This window comes from Chiloscyllium punctatum, chromosome 49 (assembly GCF_047496795.1).
Source record: "Chiloscyllium punctatum isolate Juve2018m chromosome 49, sChiPun1.3, whole genome shotgun sequence".
NCBI classification, from domain to species: Eukaryota; Metazoa; Chordata; class Chondrichthyes; order Orectolobiformes; family Hemiscylliidae; genus Chiloscyllium; species Chiloscyllium punctatum.
The window spans coordinates 8,995,334-9,010,401 of record NC_092787.1 but is presented as its reverse complement, the minus strand read 5'-3'; the positions used below and the strand labels follow the sequence as shown (position 1 = coordinate 9,010,401).

At 37.8% G+C, this 15,068-nt stretch overlaps 1 protein-coding gene across 1 annotated transcript in view; it reads right to left on the bottom strand.

Annotated features, from left to right (window-relative positions):
- Positions 1-15,068, bottom strand: part of LOC140469367 (olfactomedin-like protein 2A) — a 70,533-nt gene that overhangs the window by 10,556 nt on the left and 44,909 nt on the right. The window contains exons 4-5 of the mRNA XM_072565816.1: positions 14,284-14,463; positions 12,842-13,115 (exon numbers count right to left, since the gene is read on the bottom strand). Of these exons, the coding sequence (XP_072421917.1) occupies positions 12,842-13,115; positions 14,284-14,463 (454 nt within the window). The remainder of the gene's footprint in view (positions 1-12,841; positions 13,116-14,283; positions 14,464-15,068) is intronic.

The window sequence follows — 15,068 nt, the reverse complement described above, 5'->3', positions numbered from 1 at the left end:
TCGGAGCGCTGCGCCTTCATCAGGTGGTGGTGTGTGATTTTTAACTTTGTATTCTGGAGGAACTTCAACAGGGCATCTTCTGGGGAAGTGTAAAATCACTGACATCAATTTCTTAATTACCTCACATACCTCCGATGTGCAAAAAGTTCCAAAAGTTGCTGACAGTTTCAAAGTAGTAATAAAGCCAGCAGGTTTGCTGTCATTACTCCCTTATAACATGGGCTACTTAGTTTTAGTCTGTTTTTCTCCTTGTGGATTTTGATGGAAAGATATAAAGTTTATATCACACCCAGTATATTCCAAGTTCTTGAAATGGAATGGAGATTGTATTATTATAACCTATAATTAAGTAACATTAGAATTAGAATGAGGTTTTATTGTTTTCAAGTACAGGAATATATGAGTATAGTGGAAATGTACAAAGTTGACATTTCCTATGCCATCTTAGGTACAAAGGTGCCTAGGTATATAATCTTAGGTATAAATTAGAAAAATAAAGAAATAAAATTAGAAGCTCAGCATTACAGGCCTCTTAAAGCAGAGAAAGAGAGAAAAATATAAACAGACCGAGCAAATGAGTCCAGGTTGGGCTTCAACTTAGGTCTACACTCGGCTTCACCTCCCGGCTGTTGTTGAAGATGGTTATTGTCTAGCATTTATGTCCGCAAATATTCCTTGCCACTTTTCATCCCAAGCCTGGATATTGTCCAGGTCTTGCTGTATTTGGACTTAGGTTTATTGTCAGTAGGCCTCTGAGTGATTTATACAGGTTATATGTTAAGCTCATCCATGAGTAGGAACATAGCTAGTGAAAGAAAACCTTAGTGATCATAGCAACAAAATTAATGTGGTTATGCTTGGAAAATTAACCTTACTACAAAATCATTCAGGTTGTTCGATTTGGAGAGATTTATGCCCCAGATTCATTTAGTGAAAACATGTGGTGCAAGTCATTCTGAATTTACATTCCTTGTTTTGGTACTCGGAATTATTCTCACTTCAGAAGTAGTTCAACCTCAATGCTGCAATGCATGACATTATTTTGTAGACTGCATACCCTTTCCTCTGGAATAACTTCAAACATTATTATTTACTGAGTTCAGCAACGGCATATATCAAAATTCTCAATAAGCAATTTTTTTTAACTTTATTACATCTTTTCTAATATCAAAGGTATTATTTTCTATTCCCTCTTGCACTATCTGCATTTTGTTCACGTTGAAATGAAGATTCAAACAAGAAATATATATACATACATATATATATTTATTTGTAAATAAAGGGCGAGTTAGTGACAGGATACCGGTCTCTATAGACATGACTTGGAGGTGCCAGTGCTGGACTCGGGTTGACAAAGTTAAAAATCACACAACACCAGGTTATAGTCCAACTCTCTGGAGAGTTATTTCAAGAGGATAAATAGCATGTTTGAGTAAAACAAATATACGGAGTCAAAATCACAAAAGTATATTTACAATTCTGATGAATGGTCAACATTCTGAAAGTTAATTCTGTTTCTCACACCACATAAGCTGTTTTCAGCATTTTCTGTTTTCATTTTTTATGATATGTAATAAATGGGTAGCATGGTGACTCGGTGATTAACATGGCTGCCTCACAGCACGAGGGACCCAGGTTTGATCCGAAACTCGGGTGACTGTTTGTGTGGAGTATGCACATTCTCCCCATGTCTGTGTGCATTTCATTTGGGTGCTCTGGTTTCCTCCCACAGTCCAAAAATGTGCCAGTTATGTTGATTGGTCATGTTGAATTACCAATTGGGTCCAGAGTTGTGCAGGCTAAGCAGATTAGCCATGCGAAATAAAAGGTTACAGGGATAAGGTAAGTGGGTGGGTCTAGCTGTGATGCTCTTCAGAGGATCAGTGTGGACTCGACACTGCTTCCACACTGTAGAGATTCCATGATTCTATGAATTTCCCTGAAGCTCGTAAAGTCACTGTCTTATTAAGTCAGAAAGCAATGTTTACCAGTTTTTTTGGAACAAAACGTTTAATCAAATACTTGAATTGTATTTGTAAAAAAAATTTTTTTTGGTTGTCTTTTAATCCCATTCTGATGTCATTTCAAATAATCAGTCAGGTTTACTATGGAGTTTTGTAACAATGCAAAAGCATGCAATTTCAAAATAGATTGATTGGCATCAATGCAACGATGGTTATCAAAACAGCCACCTGCTTATCCACAAGTGATGTCAGTTACTAGTGACAGATGTTCCTAAGCCTGAACGAATCTGCGCGTGGGCACCTGACACCATTATGTTCCCTGCATGCTCCTTGTTCCACCTACAAATCACAACTTTTTCAAAATAGTCATTGACATTTTTGCACACGTGCTAACCACTTTGTTTTGAAAACCTTTAACTGAATTTTACTGCATGTTTTTTTTACATTTTAAGTCTAAATAATCAGTCCTCTCTCCTGAATAGCACACCTTTTTACTTAAGGTACAAGTGTGCATAATTTAAAACATTTTATGCTTTGAAAAAATCTCACACTTTAAACAAGTTAACTCCAGTGGATATTGTTACTTATGCCAAACTAAAACCCATCAAAAAATCGGTATGATCGGAATTCTATTTGTTTGCATATGTTACCAAATCTACATATACTAGACTATTGTTAAATCCAAGGATATATCATTATAATTTCTTGAAAGGACTTCTCAGTTACCATCAATAGTAAAATTTTTGTTTCCTGTCATCTGGACATTTAATGTTGAATAATGCATATAAGCAAAATCTAAGGAATAAACTGCTTCAAGGATTTACTAAAAAATATTTTACATATTAGAAAAATAGTTTGTCAATTTTCTTTGGGTTTTTTGCAAGGGTATGGCTTCAAGTGTGGAGTACATGAGTTTAAATGGAATATGCAGAAACCGAGTTCATTTGTTGCTTTGTACCTTCTCACCAGATCCTCAAACCATTATTAATGCAATCCTGCGAAGTTGATTGCTACCCTCCTCATTTGCTAATTTTAAAGTGACTAGCCCACATTACCCTTCACTATTGGGTAGCCTTGTTTGTCTCTCCTCAGTGCATAAAGGACTTGTTCTGAAGCCACCTGATAGATGTTGGCTATGCAGGGACCCAGGCCTGACCTGAATCTATTTAGCAAGGACCACTCTTTTAACGATACTTAAAAGTTTGCCATTTGATGTGGTTTGCCTTGTTAGTGACTTCCTATGTTTCTCATTCCTTGATCCAAAGCATGCATGCTGGTAGATCTTGCTCAGCGAGTTTGCTCCATATGGAAGATGGAAAGCAGGAGGTGAGGTGCAGCTTGGATGATTTCTATCAATTAGTGGAAATGTGGAAATGTGGTATCTGCAAGAACAGAAGATGATGGAGGGCTGTTGATTAAGGAGTTCCAGTTATGATGTGCTAGCAACTATAATTTTCAAAAATATCTTTAATCACTCTCTCAAAACAAAATTAGGAAGGGTCACTGAATATGGTGGTCACTAAACATCACTTACAACTTGATGGTGGAAGTTTATTCTATATATCTAATTCTAAATAGTCTTTCTCTGCACACTTTCACAATGGAACTTTATTCCAGAGCTGATGCTCACCTTTTTGAGCTGCTTTATTGTGGTCCTGACACCATACTAACAACCCCATGCTGTTATGTCCTTATGGATTCTGTGTATTGGGGTTCATTCCAGCATTCTAGAGGTTGCTGTCTTAGACTAGGCTGTTCCTACTCTGATCCTATTGCATCCCTGTCATTGCCTTGGGTAAGAGTAACGATTGTCTGCCTCGCAGGAATTCTAATGAGTTCCTTCATTTACATGCTAATACACTATAATACAAAGTTAAATATTCTGTGTAATTGTTATATGGCAGAGGTGATGGCACAATGGACATGTCAGTAGACTGGTAAGCCAGAAACCCAGACTAATGGTCTGAAGAACATGGGTTTGAATCTCACTATAGCAGAGGTGAATTTCAAATTGAACCTGGATGTTGGTTTGCTCACTGAGCTGGAAGATTCATTTTTCAGATGTTTCATCACCATAGTAGGTAACATCTTCAGTGAGCCTCTGAATGAAGCACTGGTGGTGTAGCCTGCTTTCTATTTATATGTTTGAGTTTCCTAGGGTTGGTGATGCCATTTCCTGTGGTGACATCATTTCCTATGGTGATGTCATTTCCTGTTCTTTTTCTCAGGGGTTGGTAAATGGGATCTAAGTCAGTGTTTGTTGATAGAGTTCTGGTTGGAATGTCATGCTTATACGAATTCTCGTACGTGTCTCTGTTGGCTTGTCCTAGGATGGATATGTTGTCCCAGTCGAATAGTGTTCTTCCTCATCCATATGTAAGAATACTAGTGAGAGTAGGTCATGTTGTTTTGTGGCTAGTTGATGTTAATGTATCCTGATGACTAGTTTTCTGCCTGTTTGTCCAATGTAGTGTTTGTTACAGTTCTTGTAAGATATTTTGTAAATGGCATTATTTTTGATTATTGTCTGTATAGGGTCTTTCAAGTTTGTTAGCTGATGTTTTAGTAAATCTTCCAGCTCAGTCAGCAAACCTACATCCAGAACCTCAACCTGAGCTACAAATCTTCTCAAAATTCAAACTAAATAAAAATTTTGAATTAAGTGCTAGTCTAATGATGACCATGTACTATTGTAAATTGTTATGAATATCTATCTGGTCCCCTAGAAGGAAATTAGATTTGATTCCCTATAGTATGGAAACAGGCCCTTTGGCCCAACAAGTCCACACCCAGACACATTCCCCTATATTTACCCCTGACTCATGCACCTAACACTATGGGCAATTTAACATGGCCAAATCACCTGACCTGCACATCTTTGGATTGTGGGAGGAAACTGGAGCATCCACAGGAAACCCACATAGACACTAGGAGAATATGCAAACTCCATGCAGACAGTCGCCTGAGGCAGGAATTGAACCCAGGACCCTAGCGCTTTGAGGCAGCAGTGCTAGCTACTGAGCCACCGTGCCCCCTTTGCCAAAATTTGCCATCTTTACCTGGTCTGGCCTACGTGTGACTCCAGATTCATAGCAATATTGACTCTTAACTGCCTGCTGAAAATGGCACAAGGAAGCCACTCAGATTTTTTAAGGGCAAATAGGGAGTGACAGCCACTTTCCCTTTATGTTAGCACAACAATAACATATGACTGGTTTGTCAAAGTTACATAATATAATTAACACGTGCATTGCCATATACAACAACTACCACCAAGTTTATTTCAAATTTTAGGGAAACATAATTTCAATGAATTTCCAACATCTGAACATTTGAAGCAGAATCATTGTGGTACTTTCATTGCTCATCCTAATCTGATTTGCAAGAGATTGTTCAACAAGAATGATGGTTTCCACCATTTTTGTAACTCATGTACCATTTTGCAAGATAGTTGATGTAGTTCTGTTTTCATTCTCCCATACTCTATAGTAATCATATTGCTTTGATCACTGCTTTGAGTAATATAAATGTTCTTCTGTTCCTTCTGAATATTCCTACCAGAGTTTGAATATGTCAAACTGTAGCAGTCCAGCTTTTCTGAGGACTAGATTTTCTGACATGGTATCTCTAATGCAAACCTTCTGACCTGTTGCCAAAGCTGACAAGGTCTTCACGCTGTAGCCAGAATTGTACCAATTCTGTCATACTATCTTCTGCTCATTTGTACCTTTGCTGGTGAATACCAGAATCAACTATGCTTTCTATTAAAAGTCAAACAAGTCTAATCTCAAACTTTGCCAAGGAGATTAAAAGATAATAAAAGATCTATTGATATCTGACTATTGATTGCACATATGTAGGAAATTCTCTATTTTTTAAAAAAATGTTTGACCACTAGATTGTTGTACTCAGGCTCTGCACTTGGTTTTTCCTAAATTCCCTTCATGAATTATCTTAGATTTTCTTCTCTCATGTGTTTTGGTGTTGCCAGACTGTGATCCAAAACTAGCAGCTCCTTTACAATGGACAAGTGCTTCCTTTGTCCATGATATTTACATAGAAGCTGTTCTGTTGGCCTGTTGTCTAGACAGAGTCGTCTGATTTGGGTGCATTCTACATCTGTCTTTTGATCTTCATGAAATTCCTCAAAGTTACTTTCTGAAATTCCTCTAAGTTCTTTTCCAAAGTCAGCAAATTATTTGTTATTACTGTCAAAAATGTTTCTACTTCTTAAATAAAGTCTAATATTCTGCCTCAACTTTAGCCACTGTCGCTCTGGATAGTACATCAGGTTTAATCTGCACCTTTCCTAGAACACAGATAGGTAGCTGGAGCTTATCAACCTAAGTCTGAAACTCTGGAGTCTCAGTGACATTTTGACTATTTCCTTGGAATCTAATAGTGTAACTAATGGTTTGTTGTCAGTTTCCACTTGAAACTTCATTCCCATCAGGTAACCTGTGAAATACTTGCATCCCCAAGTAATTGCTAAAGCCTGTTTCTCTATTATTAGCACTTTGGATCCAAAGTAGATTGGTTTCCTACTTACATAAAAAAAAACAAAACTAAGAACTGTGATGCTGGAGATCTGAAAGAAAAAGCAGAAATTGCTGGAGAAACCCAAGAGGTTTGGCAACATCTATCGGAAGAAAGCAGAGTTAATGTTTTGAGTCTGGTGACTCTTCATCAGAACTGTCCATGAAAATGACCCTGAGCATCAGGTTACCTGCCACTTCAAAACACCACCATGTTCCCATGGTTAACATTTCTGTTGCAGGCCTGTTGCAGTGTCCTATGGAGCCTCAAGACAAGCTCAAAGAACATCTTATTTTCCCCTTAGGAACTCCATGATCTCTAGGACTCAACATCCAGTTTAACAACCGTAGAGCCTGATTCCAACCTTCCAAGTTTAGTACCCACCCCATACCCACTATCATACACTTTATGAAATTAGACACAAACAGTGGCTTTTGGCAAACACTGGACTAAGAATCAAGGTTGTTACCACTTTTATCACATTATTCAGGTGATCTTGCTTTAATTACCTACCTTCTGGCATTTCATCAGCATCAGAAACAATTCAACAGGCAATGTTTCAAATCCTTAAACTGAAACAAGGACTAAAACATGGATGACATACTTGTTCGCAGCATAGCAAAAAAAACAGCATGATCACAGAGTTCATAAAGTTTAGTAAATACTCAGAGTACAAGCCTCACACACAATGAAACGTATCAATTCACCATGACATTACTGCACCATGCCGTACAAGTTATGTGCTTTTAGCATAGTCACCCGTTCTCATGTATTCCTACGCCCATTATCATATCGCTCTCAGTTCATCTGCAATACTATTTTATGGAGCATTTGTTTAGTTTTCCAATATTTTCAGTAGAACAGATTATTCCAGATACAAATCGATCTGAATAATAGCAAGTAAAATAAAATTGTATCCTTTCACAAAACAAAACCAAACTCACTTTTGTTGGGTTACATATTGCATATCAATTAGAATATTGACTATTTATATCACTTCCTTATAAGGTAATTAGTTTGAATGCTTTTCCATTCTCACTGTTTAATGACACTTGGGTGACACCAGCACTTTTGTTCTGCAGAGACCCATTGGTGAATTATCTCACTGCAGATCACTATTTACTGATTTTAGCTGCATTATACTCTTAATTATCCCATTGATGTAATACAAAATGCATTGAACCAATAAACATTATCATCAAGTTGCTTACTTACCAAATGCTAAAGGAGGAAAAAAACATGGAAACTCAAATATCTTATTTAACTCACCCCACTACATATTACTCTGACAAAAGAAATGCAAGTAGTTCACCTATAACGCTCATTTATTAAGCGCAGTTTGGCTATAATGCGATTTAAGAATTGCCAACATTCTTTTAAATAAAGTGAACTCCCATTCGCTGTTACACAATTTGCATCCCTGTCACTAGGTGTGACAGTGCACGAAGGACTGGGCTCTGTGTCAGCATCACGTGATCAGTCGGCTCATGTGCTTTCTCATGAAGAATTTTGTTAAAGGTATTGTGAAATATTTTTGCTAATGGAGTTGGAAAAGCATCGTGAAAATGCCTCTACAGCCTGAGGACAAGAGGCTGGGAGAAATCCGTTAACTTAAAAATGTAAACAGTTGAGGTAAGAATGAAATTTCACTGGAATTGACTAACAGTAAAGGACAATGTGGAACAGCAGTTTGAAATTTGCCTTTGCTGTTTGTATTAAGAGCTTTTTTTTCTCCTTTTTTGTTTAGAAAAAAATGTTAAATGTTAAAGAATATCTGCAGATTTCTATTAATCTGTTTCAGTGACTAATCACAATGATAACCAACTGCAAAAAAAACTAGTACATAGGTTTGGTCAGCTGCTCAGAGTGGTCAAAGAGAAGAAACTCTGCACATAGTGGGTGAGGGAGAGAAAGATGGGTGGTACACTGTTACTTTTGCTGCATGTATGGAGATGTCCAGAGGGGGTTAGTAGGCTGTGCAGACGAGACTCAGAGCTAGTTAGGATCAGAGGTTAGTGAGATTGAGAGTGAATGAGGCAGATGTTGTAGGAAATGGTGGGTACAGTAGCAGAGACAGTGAGTGTGAGGTATCAACGCGAAGATAGTGACACTTACATTTGCAGAGTGGAGAAGGTCATTGATCTTCTTTCTACATTCTGTACATTCCTTCAGATGGTTGATACTACACTGGCCAGGATGGTAACCTTGGTCCAGGTTGGTGTGGTTGCAATAGAATGCGACCTCTGTTGGCCTGAGAGAAAAGGATATCCTGCCTCTGTATCACCTCCTGCCCATCAACAGCTCCATGTTCCTGCCCAGAAAGAGAGGCACCAACTTTCCATTGTCTGCCACGTTCAGGGCCAATGTCAGGAACCATGCAGGGCAGCTTCAGACTGACAGCTCTTGTCTGGGTGCAGAGCATGTTTTTAAAGATGGTGTTGCACCATGAATGTTGGTCAAATCTGGGATATCCGGGAAATGGTGAGTTGTTTTGCAAATGGCACATGATATAATGATGCTAGCATTTGTGAGAGGGGCATCAAAGAGTTGGGGAGGTAATAAATCAGATGGGTTTAGGTGATAAACGTCTCCAAACATCATGATGTGAAGCCCTCCAAAACACTTGACAAAACTGACGCATAGCAAAAGAAATTAAGATTCAGCCCTTGATCTATCAAGCGTGTTTCATTCTAGGATCTGACATGCAGTGTTACCATTGGATTGGATCAGAAGACTGGGTAGAATGTAGATGCCAATCGAGAGTAATCAGTTGAAGATTGTGTTAGAGTCTTAGAGATGTAAAGCATGAAAACAGACCCTTCGGTCCAACCTGTCCATGTTGACCAGATATCCCAACCCAACCTAGTCCCACCTGCCAGCACCTAGCCCATATCCCTCCAAACCCTTCCTATTCATATACCCATCCAAATGCCTCTTAAATGTTGCAATTGTACCAGCCTCCACCACATCTTCTGGTAGCTCATTCCATACACGTACCACCCTCTGCATGGAAAACTTGCTCCTTAGGTCTCTTTTATATCTTTCCCCTCTCACCCTAAACCTATGCCCGCTAGTTCTGGACTCCCCAACCCCAGGGAAGAGACTTTGTCTATTTATCCTATCCATGCCCCTCATAATTTTGTAAACCTCTATAAGGTCACCCCTCAGCCTCCAACGCTCCAGGGAAAACAGACCCAGCCTGTTCAGCCTCTCCCTGTAGCTCAAATCCTCCAACCCCAGCAACATCCTTATAAATCTTTTCTGAACGCTTTCAAGTTTCACAACATCTTTCTGATAGGAAGGAGACTAGAATTGCATGCAGTATTCCAACAGTGGCCTAACCAATGTCCTGTACAGCCGCAACATGACCTCCCAACTCCGGTACTCAATACTCTGACCAATAAAGGAAAGCATACCAAAAAGCTTTCTTCACTATCCTATCTACCTGCGACTCCACTTTCAAGGAGTAATGAACCTGCACTCCAAGGTCTCTTTGTTCAGCAACACTCCCTAGGACCTTACCATTAAGGTGTATAAGTCCTGCTAAGATTTGCTTTCCCAAAAATGCAGCACCTCGCATTTATCTGAATTAAACTCCATCTGCCACTTCTCAGCCCATTGGCCCATCTGGTCCAGATCCTGTTGTAATCTGAGGTAACCCTCTTCACTGTCCACTACACCTGCAATTTTGGTGTCATCTGCAAACTTACTAACTGTACCTCTTATGCTCACATCCAAATCATTTATGCAAATGACAAAAAGTAGAGGACCCAGCACCGATCCTTGTAGCACTCTACTGGTCACAGGCCTCCAGTCTAAAAAAACAACCCTCCACCACCACCCTCTGTCTTCTACCTTTGAGTCAGTTCTGTATCCAAATGGCTAGTTCTCCCTGTATTCCATGAGATCTAACCTTGCTAATCAGTCTCCCACAGGGAACCTTGTCAAATGCCTTATTAAAGTCCATATAGATCACATCTACTACTCTGCCCTCAGCAATCTTCTTTGTTACTTCTTCAAAAAACTCAATCAAGTTTGTGAGACATGATTTCCCACGCACAAAGCCTTGTTGACTATCCCTAATCAGTCCTTGCCTTTCCAAGTACATGTACATCCTGTCCCGCAGGATTCCCTTCAATAGCTTGCCCATCACCGAGGTCAGGCTCACTGGTCTATAGTTCCCTGACTTGTCCTTACCGCCTTTCTTAAACAGTGGCACCACGTTTGCCAACCTCCAGTCTTCCGGCACCTCACCTGTGACTATCGATGATACAAATATCTCAGCAAGAGGCCCAGCAATCACTTCTCTAGCTTCCCACAGAGTTCTCGGGTACACCTGATCAGGTCCTGGGGATTTATCCAACTTTAACTGTTTCAAGGCATCCAGCACTTCCTCCTCTGTAATCTGGACATTTTACAAGATGTCACCATCTATTTCCTTACAATCTATATCTTCCATATCCTTTTCCACAGTAAATACTGATGTAAAATATTCATTTAGTATCTCCCCCATTTTCTGTGGCTCCACACAAAGGCCGCCTTGCTGATCTTTGAGGGGCCCTATTCTCTCCCCAGTTACCCTTTTGTCCTTAATATATTTGTAAAAACCCTTTGGATTCTCCTTAATTCTATTTGCCAGCGCTATCTCATGTCCCCGTTTTGCCCTCCTGATTTCCCTCTTAAATATACTCCTACTTTCTTTATACTCTTCTAAGGATTCACTTGATCTATCCTGGCAGAAGTTCGCAGGTAAAGGGACGGCTGGAAAATGGGAAGCCTTCAGAAATGAGATAACAAGAATCCAGAGAAAGTATATTCCTGTCAGGGTGAAAGGGAAGACTGGTAGGTATAGGGAACGCTGGATGACTAAAGAAATTGAGGGTTTGGTTAAGAAAAAGAAGGAAGCATATGTCAGGTTAGGCTAACTATATTTTGTTTTGATTTTTAGTGGTATTTTTGGTCGTTCACCCCAACCCTGTTTTTCCTATAAGCCTCATTATTCCTATTGCACAATTTTCTGTAACACAGCATCGCATGGCACACAATTACGGCATAATAGGAGAACTATCTGTAAAACCATTGTTAATTACAACATTCATCATTATTAAATGTAGACAAGAGCAGCAACAACATAACAGAGATGCTTTACAGGTGGTATTTAAGTAATTTTTAAAAGTTGAATTTTAAATTCAGTGTAATATTCAGGAATGAAATTTCAAAAATTGACTGGTATTCTCTGAGTAATTATTTCTAATCAAATCTGCAATGAACTGTGTAACAGTTAAACCTTCCACAACAATTCTTTTTATGATATCAAAGTCCAAACTACTGTTGTAATATGGTTACACAATGCTATCTGGGTATAGTGCAATAATTTTATAGCAATTTTATTTGTGATGTTGGTGACTATTATTTGACAAATTCTACATTTGGAGGGTGCAAGATATGATTAGGGAAACAAGATGCCATTGCATTGCCACATGATAGTAGATGACAATAAGAGTATTTTGTGTATGAACCTGTATTTCCTTCAGCTGGCAACTTAAACTTGACAAAAATAAGTTACCATCCAACAATTCCACAGGAATATTGTATATTGTCATATTTGAAGAGAATAGTTTATGAACAGTTTAATCCACAATTGCAAATCGAATTACCAGTTATAGCTTCCTCCCTGTAATTTGGTATAATTCCATAGTTTGTACGCTGATGACCTGGTGGCTTCTAGTTTTACTTTAGATATTACAGTCCTGGACCAGATTACCAAATTTGTTATAATCAGACCAGGGTCCGGCAACCCTTTATTTAAGACAAACCCTTTAAGACAAATTGAGAAATCCACACTTATTTAGAGAATAAAGCTGCAATATTTTAACAACAATATATTTTCCTACACAAAGTTAATAAAATCTGCAATAATTACACAACTTATATTCTAGCAACCAGAATTAACCTGTTGTAAATATGGGTAACAGACAGACTGTGGTCAAGAATCCAACAGAGCACATCAACTAATAAAACATATGTAACCCAATCTCAAAGTTTCCTGATGGATAGGTTAAGTAAATCTTGCCCAGTTAATTTGTTATCTGTCCAAAGTATGATTTACTTTTTATCCTCTTAAAATGCAATTCTTTTGTCTCAGTTAGTAGAGGTGACAAATGTAATTTAATTAATATTTAGTAAATTCAGCAATACTTGGAATACAGATAACTTACCTGTAGATCTTACTAAATCAATTTAATGATTTAATTGAAGTTTTATTAATTTCATTTGGAAAATTACATAATTTCTAAAATAAAATGGAGTTTGAAAATATGAAGAACTTTGTTTAAACTTACTTTTGCCACTATTTCCCATTTCTTCAAGACTTCCTGCTTTGTAGTAGGTAACACTTTTCACAATACCTGGCTGATGGATACCAGGCTTGGTCTTGATAGTAGGTTGTGGTACTTTTGGTAATGCAACTAATTTTGCTTTTGTAACTGGCTTCTTTATTTTAATTCCTTTGTCTTTTGGCACTTTGTGAGGAGGTTTTTGAGCTGGTACTTTTTTTTTGTTTTCTGCTTTATTTGAATATTTTTTTACAACTTTGACCATTGATCTAGGCGTGTTCTGAAAATAAATGTCATACATTTGGTTATCATGAAAAACTTTCCAATCCAACAGAGCCTTTGATTTAAGCTTTTTCCAGCAGCTTTTTGTTTCTTTCAGTCCTTCCCTGTATGACTAGCATATTCAGATATCAATATTTCTGACAATATTTCTCAACCCTACATCTTGCAAGATATTCTTTCCTGTATCTTTGTCCCAGTTCTGAACAACTTTTTATTCGTCTCTAACATACTCAATCATCCTTGAACCCCAAGTTCCTAAACTCAGATTGTTGGTTCTCCTTCCATCTCCTTTATTTTAGAGAAAGGTCATTACAAGCCAGTAACACCTGCAAATGAATATATATGTCAAACTGGGCCTCCATTTTGAAGTGTACAAAACAAATCATTTATTTTGGTTCCATGCTAAATGTTAATTGGGACTTGCCCTACTGTGCCTGGTGATTGTGACACCTTGGACAAATCAGACTGATGTACTGTATATAGCTGGTTTCTCTGAGAATTCCAGAATTTAAAAGTAATCTGGTTATTGATCCAACACACGTTTGCCAGTGTTAATCCTTCAATTATCACTCACATATGTCATCAAACATTTGCCTTTAGTTTGTTTGAGAGGCTTGGTGTGCATCAGCAGGTTCTATGTCCAGAGCTGCAAACAAAGCAGCTTCTCAAATTTTCCACAATTCAGAGAAGTCTCAAATTATTTGTCATGGTTCCCTGAAATTTGGGAACTTTGAATCTAAACTGTAACTGCAAGTGCATACAGGAGTATACAAATGTGCAAGTTCTGTTAGTAAGTCCACCCTGAAAGATATAAAAGAATCTGCTTGTACTGCAATGTTACTAAGGTTGACCTGTGACTACTCAATGCTGAAACTGGGACACATATTGGTAAGTAATCCATTATTTAGCATTGAGAACATATGTCATGCAATTGCATAGCACACCGACTTGTTATTGTTTCATATTCATGCTGGTTGTCTTAGAATGCAATATTAGATATTTTACTGTCACTTTTTCACAAATGATTTATATAATTCAAGTGATGGAATGATGGAATAAAAAAATGCATCATTGGTTACATAATATAGAAAGCTTTGTGCGTTAAACATAAATGGTAACAATGGTCTTTTAGAAGACTCCTTGTAAAATATTGACTCAATTGTTACCTTTTGCTTATCTTCCACAGCTGCATCCTTCTGTAGCAGCTGCAGGCCTAAGTTAGAAATTTCCTTCTTTACACTTAGCATGATATCAGAGTAGTTTTCATATTTCTTCATTTGATCTGAGAGGGTCTTTACACTTTCTTTCATGAAGTCGTTTTCTCTGGTCAGATTTGATTTGATCGTCTGAAATACAAAGCAACATTTAAGTATTACTTCATCTGTCTGTCAAACCCAGTTCGCAAAATCAAGTTTATCCATCTTCAGAATTACAATCACATCAACTGCTGCAGTTTTCATTTCTTGTCCCATGTTTGCTGAGTAAGGATTATCTAAGATTAAACCATCGCAGATATAGGGAGGTGATTGTGCAATAATAATCTCATTAGATGAGTGATCCTGCAATATTGTTTCGATACTATGACAGATAGTGAAATTTGAATTCAACAAATTTTAATTGTACCATCACTACTGATTGTAAAACTCCATCTGATTTATTCCTTTCCTTTCAGGAACAGAATTTGTCCTTCTTGCCTGATCTGGCTTACACATGAATTCAAACTCACCAGCAAGGTGATTGAGTCTTAACTGTCTTAACTATGGGCAATAAATATTGGCCTAGCCAAGAACACACTAATTTTACAAACAAAAAAAATGGAATCACATTATTTGCATTTTTCATAAGTTCCCACTTTCTTGATTAGCAAATTGAGAATGTAAACACTAAACATTACAATATTTTGAATGCGTACTTAAATAATAATTTCTACATATAGAAATACGAGACAATA